General features: G+C 32.3%; 1 protein-coding gene across 1 annotated transcript; it reads left to right on the top strand.

Annotated features, from left to right (window-relative positions):
- The first annotated feature begins 2,533 nt into the window (after positions 1-2,533).
- Positions 2,534-6,971, top strand: LOC137404575 (uncharacterized). The gene is made up of 3 exons (XM_068090802.1): positions 2,534-2,666; positions 4,326-4,417; positions 6,427-6,971. The coding sequence occupies exons 2-3, from the start codon at positions 4,336-4,338 to the stop codon at positions 6,714-6,716; spliced, it is 372 nt and encodes a 123-aa protein (XP_067946903.1). The 5' UTR covers positions 2,534-2,666; positions 4,326-4,335; the 3' UTR covers positions 6,717-6,971.
- Positions 6,972-7,775: the final 804 nt, after the last annotated feature.

Below are 7,775 nucleotides of genomic sequence, written 5' to 3'. Positions count from 1 at the left end.
GACATGAAAGCTTCAATTTCAGATAAGGGCCTCAAGCTTAGAATGAAATGGTTCAATAGTATAACTCTCACTGACAAAAATTTTTTCACTAGTTTTAACGCTGCTAAACATTCATGATTTATTTTAACATACCCATGTACCAGATTATATAAAAGTTAAATGTTTTACAATTAAAAGAGATTGTCTACAAACCCATAACAGCTAAATTGTTTAATCTCTGATCTCATAATCTGTTGTATTTAATTAAAAAATAGAGGTATAGTCAATTTCGAGTCTAACATGTTTTTGAGCTGATCGAATTTGTAAACTTACTATATACTCACATAGAAATTTGGAAAAGCATCCTACTGGAACAAGGTGTTTCATTCTATAATTTGGTTAATTGCTTTTTACATGTGATGAAGTTTGTCATCTGTGGATTGCGCATCAATTGCATTATTTTTACTCAGAACTTGGCATTACTTGATTTGCTAAACTTTGCAAAAAAGTCTGAGGTGACGTGTTTCCTCTGAATTTATCGCATGATCAAAAATACCTTTGCATTGGCGACTTGAAACGATATTATTTTGCAAGAAATAGAAAAAAGCAGAAAATATAAATAAATATGAACAGAAAATGTATATAGTTAACAATAAACCATAAAAGAGTGATAAATAACTCAAAACAAATATATAAAATGCGTATGACAAATAAATTCAAGCAGTTATTTCGAGTTGGAACATTTTGATGGGGGAGATAACTATAAATCGTCACAATATTTTATACCAGACTTAATTTTTATTAATTAAAATTATACTTAACTTTTATACTATGATATATACTATATTATATACTATATTATATACTATATTATATACTATACTACTTAAAATAAGACCAATGCAACCATTTTGAAGTTGACAAAGCTAGTCGTCGATTACTGCTTCGCATGTCTGGTTGCACTTACATTTATCTGGTAAAGTAAGTTGGTGCCACTTTGTAACAAGTAATGTGTATCTGTTTGTTTGCATATTGCTATATGAGTATGATATGAAACTGGCAAGTAGAGTAAATGTAACACTTTGTCAATGTCCTCCTATGGAGTGCTATGATAGAGTCTTAAATTCTTCCCCGGAGCACTTTAAGCACTTTAGCAAAGTATTGGTCAAGTTGCTCATTCCGTCTATAATTGTCACAAATGGCTCTCCTTCCGGCCTGTGTAAGATGTCTATATGGTAATTTAGCTACGCCATTAAATCGCTAGTAACACGAGGCATATACCAAAATGAGATTTATAAATGTTTCGCTACTTTTAATGCATTACAAACTTACCTCTCAAAACTTTAAAAATCTTTTATTTACTTTTATTTACTTGGTGCCAATAGCTTTAATAAGCTTTGTTGCAAAAAAGAACTCGACCAGTCACCTGTCAGTATATGTCACTTGCCAGTGTGTGTGTTAGTGACTAGTGTTTGCAGGTGGCTGATGTCGACGATGTAGTCAATGTTGTGGATGTAATCAATGTAAATTGGTGATTTATGTATGTAATAGCCATATGTCACCAATTTACATTATGTCTATAGAAGAACAGTGCCATGTAATTAGCAACTGTCAGCAGGTGTCATACCTGCTGATGATTAAAGATTGCTAGTGGATCATACTTGCAAGTGTCTAAAAAATTTCAAACTCTGATGAGAATAGCGTTTGCAGAAAGCTGATTACGGAACAATTAATGACTTTGCGTGGCAGGTGACTGAACTTTATTGGTTGGTACAGGTGACAGGTGTCAACTAGTGATTGATTGATGTTTGCTGGAGACTGAACTTCTGCAAGGAACATGTTTTTGCATAATAGTTACAAGCAAAGAGTCTGATGGTTTCTGGTGTGTTACATCTTTAAAATCACTGCTGAAAGATTTGTTTTGAGCCAAATTATTTTAGTGTGGATAATTTTATGGTCTCCACCTAGTTACTGCTTATTGGGAACTCAAAGGTACCTTGTAATCCACCTGTCTTCACTGACTACAAGCAGAGCAGGTGGCTTCGTTGTGACATATGCTAGCTATAGACAGGCATTGATCATTAATTGAGCATTCAATTGATGCTGTGTATACCTAAGTGCTCTCTCGGCTGGTTACTTTAAGCTGCGTATCGTCTGCTCACGCGTGTCACAAAATGCACCAGCCGAAAGTAAGCTCTTTACTATTAAAAGACAAGAGGATGCAAATTTCAAACACATTTTACATATCCTTGCATTTGAATCTTTTAATTGAAGCGAATTTATAGATTTTCCGATGCAATTTAAACCGAATGGTGTGAGAGCCAATTATAGGAAATGAAACAGTTTCCATTGGTTAGAATGTTAATGAGATAAAGTTATTGGCTATGGCGCCAGCGAAGCGCTTTAAATTTATCAGGGAGAAGAGAATCATCCGAGTTCATTTATACAAGCCTTCTCTCTCCTCCGCTTATCAGCTGAGAGTTGTGAGAGCCCTTGAGCAATAAAAACTTTGTTTCTGTTTGTATAGCATACAAACTTACGATAAACAGGGGCACAAAGAGGTATATAAGGCTGATCAAGAGACTCTTTTTCATTTGAGGGAAGAATCGTTATCCTTGAAGGACAACAACGAATTTCACGTAAAGACGCTACGGAAAGCTCACAGTTAAAGATTTGCTGTCAAAAGGGTGAGACGCATATGATACGCGATATGAATATAGTTTATATACAGTACCATAACAGAAACTCACATTAACAGTTTTGATGACAATGCTGTATTATATTGCTTGAAAATATATTTTACTATTACATCCACCAATTACCAATTATATTACTAATATATTTCATAAATATATTTGTATACAGTTTCTAATTTGTAGTATTACGTTACAAGAACTTACTATAGTCAAGCACTTTAAATTGCTCAAAAAAGTTTTTATTATATCATAATGCAATTTTCAGCACCTAATGAGCCATTGCAGTATATATATCATGGTATTACACCATACCTCATCCTATGGTATTACATAGCAATACATTACGCTCTACTATACTTTGTTAACTATACATATTATATCACATTATATACTACTGTTTTTTGTTAAGTAATTTAATACTATATTATAATAAATTAGGAGATGCTATGTTATATTGCGCTTTTATATTGTATAGTTTGTTAAACTACACCTATAATTGGAATGTACTACACAAAACTATATTGCAGTATCTTATGTTGTATCATATTATAATATAATATTTTACAATTAATTTCATTAAGTTATAATACCCTGTGTTGTATTATATCAAGTTCTAGTATAATATTGTGTTTTATGTTGCATTTGATTATAATGTTTTCTGTTTAAAGTTTTATTATTTATAAAATTCCAATGTATTTACATTATTATTTTATATTATATTTTATGCGATATTTTGCAGTGGCAGTATAATATAATATATCATATATTATTCTGCTCTATATTTTGTTGTAATAATTGTGTTATATAATATGCTAGGGAAGTTTATATGATACTCATTGCAGTTTATAATATGTTATGTTGAATTACCCACAAATAGATGCATTAATCACGCTTTTCTACCTTTTTGTACTTTACACAACCTGAATTTTGTGTACCAAATGTTTGATCAGGTTAAAAATTTCACATTTCACTGATCTTAAAAACGATCAAGTAAGGCTCATTGTTTGTTTTAGAATAAAAAAGCAACAACTACAGGCAGTTCTAACAGCTTAGCAATTGAAAAGTAGTAAAAAATATAAGGAAAAATTTGAAAAATTAAAAATTATAAAATTTTAAAAAATTTAAAAATTATCAAACTTTCAATTTTTTCCTTATTTTTTTACTATTTTTCAATTGCTAAGCTGTTAGAACTGCCTGTAGTTGTTCCTTTTCTTATTCTAAAACAAACAATGAACCTGCCTTACCAGAAATTAATGTTTTCACAACGTTCAGAGCAGAAACCAATTAATTTTAACTAATTAATGTATATTTGACAGAAATATAAATTAAAATTGACTTTTAAAATCTTAGATTAAAATAATCTAAAATATAAGTTTTTGTTTTTTTATACAAAAATATAAGTTTAAAATTACCAAAACAAGCAAGCAATTCTAAAATTCTGTGATACCCAAGTACCATTCTCCTTGACTTATCTCAGGTGCCAGCATGCTTACTGTGTGAAATGTGGTTAGCAATTCAATAGTCTGACAAACAAAAATAAAAATCAATGAGTTTCTTAATGGGCTGTTGCTATCCATGTACCATCTTATAAGTTAAATGCCCAGAAAACAATTGGTCCACATTCTATATAATCTCTTTTTTCTATTACAGATTTTACACCATGGAAAAGTTGATTATCCTATTCCTAATGACCACAATTCTTTGCATAGCCTCAGCTCTGCCAGTTGGCGAATCTTTATCAGGTAACTTTGTGTCCTTTGAGTAGAATTTGAGGATTGATGGCTACTCTCATGTCTAGTTGGCTGAGTTCCTTGGGTAGATATCAACAGATCAGTAAAATAACAATAAACCACTGCTCATTTCATAGATATTACGTATAGATAAACACAAAACATAAAGATGATTGGCCCATGATCACTTCATAGACATTGATAGATAGACACAATAATTATTTAAATAAACATCAATAAACACATTTTTTGTTGTCATTTCTATAAATATGAAGTTGTCCTATCTCGCTAAACTATAAAATCTATAGAAATTTCTTGATAAGGCTCACCATAAATACCTCTCCTATATGAAATCTTATGAACACGGACTAAGTAATGTCAAATACAGCCTACTTTCGGCTTATTTGCTGAACAAACAATGTAGGCAATGCAATACCTTGCTTGGTGGCAACTAACAAATAAAGCATCACAGAAAATAGCTAGCCTGTGACAGGTGACAGGTGCCAGCTGACAGTTCGCTACAAGTTAGTTACTGGTAGTTGGCATGTTTCCAGTAGAAATAACAAATAACTGACAATTTCGAAGTAGAAAAGAAAGCGTTGGTAGTCATTAATGTATTCAGTTTTTTTCTATTCTGCTGACTCCATTTACGCAAAACCATAATTTGGGATTCAAAGGTCAATACACACGCCCTACATCCATTTAAAATTTGACATTCATGTAGATATCATGAGAAATAATCAATGGAGTATTCTAATAAACTTTACAGCCTATTAGGGCTGTGAGTGCATTAGCAGTCTTCTTATTATAATAAGACGGTAAAATGATACTCTTATTTGTCGCCCCTTCAAACCATTTATTTACCTAACAGGCTCATGTTTCCTTCAGCTATGTCTTACATAGGAGTCGTCATCTCATTTTTGCATGAGACTTCTGTTAAAATATTCTGATATGCCCAACATCTGCCAAAATGAAAACCTATGATATTCCTTTTTTCCGTGATTGGTTGCACTTTTGATGTCTTAAATTTTTTATCATGTTATTGTGAACCAGTAAATTTATCAAAAACCACAAAATATTATTTATTTGGTTAGCCTCTGCTAAATAACAACATTATTGGCATGTAAGCACAAAATTTAATGGACTAGTATCCTATACTTTTACCAAATTCTGACTGTGGCTGACACTCTGCATATCACTCAGTCAAGTTTCAGTAATGCCTGTCATTTGCTCTATTTATACCAGACCCCATTAAAGTATTCTAAAAACTAATTTTAAATAGTGCAGGCAACTCCTCTTTTGTTTCCAAGTGCCAGAAGTTTTTAATGGAAAGAGTTATAAGTTGAGAGTTGAAGCTGAAAACCATTGATTATTTGAATGATGAATAACATTATCTAAATATTAGTAAGCAACAATAACAGAGTTTTTGTTATTCTGCAGAACCAGCTTTGGTGAAAAGACTCATTTCTAATTATTACCTGGTTTGTTTACTTGTTCATTCTACACACATTCAAAATAAATTTTCTTAAAGTTACCTTTAAATTTTTTAATTGAAGTTTAACTTTAATTTAAAGTTTTTGAAGCTTGTAAATCTATATACATAAATCTCAAAATCTGCGTGTCTATCTGTGTGCAGTTCAGTTTGTCCAGCTATAGCTATTAAAATATTGGACTGAAAATTCGTATAGTAGAAGATTTGATCTCATGACCTCTCATTTATCAGCCAAATGCTATACCGATTTAGCTACCTAAGATTGATGGCTCCATTAGACGATATATGTCGCCATTTGGGTGAAAGTATGCTACCGCTCTGAATTACGGTGCAATGTAATGGCACTCTTATTAGTAAGTTTACTCAAATTAGCCCTTGGCAATGTGCCAGGCTAATGGCAAGTAGCAGGCAACTACATTACCTTTCATTGTTTATAAGCTGATTTTTAATAACTGTGCAATGCCGGGAGTTCTGCTAGGAAACTTATAAGGTGTGCACTGGTTGAACAAGAAAAATGATATTATTACAGAATCCAAATATTCAGATAAAGATGCCATGCTCAAAGCCCTTTCCAACATGCTGGACGAAGAAGGCAAGAACAAGTGGATGAGCAAAAGAGGGCATAGTGGCTTATGGAGGTTTGGTAAGAGATCTGACGAGCTGACATCGGAAGAAGAAAATGAGAAGTTTGGCAGCAGTAACGAGATGCCAGCCAAACTCGAGACTCTGCTGCTGGAATATCAACTTGGAAGAAAGCTCGCTGAACTAAAGGAGCAAAACAGGATAAGAGACAACTATGACTCATACTATGAGATGTAAAATTGCGTGTGAGGGTTCGTTTGTAAACGCTAAGGCTATATGAGTCATTTATGTTTTACCATTTCTCATTTCTGTTATCTGTTCGGTGTAATAATCTCGGTTCAACACTTCTTGGCGACTATTTGCGCTCAAACCCCTGATTAGCTCCAATTGCAATACGCAAAATGAAAAGTTATTTTTGAAGAATTACATGAACACAGATAGACTTTCAATTCACTGGATTTTGCTGCAATAAATAAAAGTACCGAATTTAAACTATCTTGTGTTGGCCATAATTATTAACTATATCTGTACGTTAGAGGATGTGTGCAACATAACCAAGATCAAGACTCACAGACAATCTTTTCTAAGAAGAGATTTTTGTATCTTTTTTAAAAAGATACTGCTCTTCTTTATAAGAAGAGCAGTATCCGTTTTCTAAAACCACAGAAAAAAGATTCCTTTAAATAGGATTCGAACCCACACCCTTAAGCCTTGTAGACGAACACTCTATCCCCTGCACCTATCAACTACATTGCCACAGTGTGAAATATTGTACAGGTAGTTATTACACCTAGCAATCTCTCTCCGCACAGCAGGCTGCCAGGATACTACTAGCTTATCAAATGATATAAAGGTACATCTTTGATGCACTTGTGATATTACTATATACTATGTAAAGTGATACTTTTAAACATCTACATAAGAAGTTGCAAGATTTGCTTTATGTGGCTAAGCAGTTGTACATCACAGGGTATACCGTATTTTGCAAATTTTTTTCTTAAAAAATCGAACAACACTCGGTTCAGGTCATTGCACATTCTATTAAAACATAATATGTTTTAGTACATAATATGTATTACTAAATCTACACACAACCTAGACATAAAATAACAAAACTAAATATAAAAATTAAAATAATACAATCATATAACTAATAAATAAATTATTTAACACTTACTAATAAATAGTTAGTATATTGCAAGAATTGAAAAACAGCTTTATTGTTGCTCCACCTTAGTTAAAGGCTTCACCCTAAAATAAAAGGGCAGATTTTGTAATTCCAAGGCTAAGAGATGA

This window comes from Watersipora subatra, chromosome 9, assembly GCF_963576615.1.
Source record: "Watersipora subatra chromosome 9, tzWatSuba1.1, whole genome shotgun sequence".
NCBI lineage: Eukaryota > Metazoa > Bryozoa > Gymnolaemata > Cheilostomatida > Watersiporidae > Watersipora > Watersipora subatra.
This window is presented reverse-complemented; position numbering and strand designations above follow the sequence as displayed.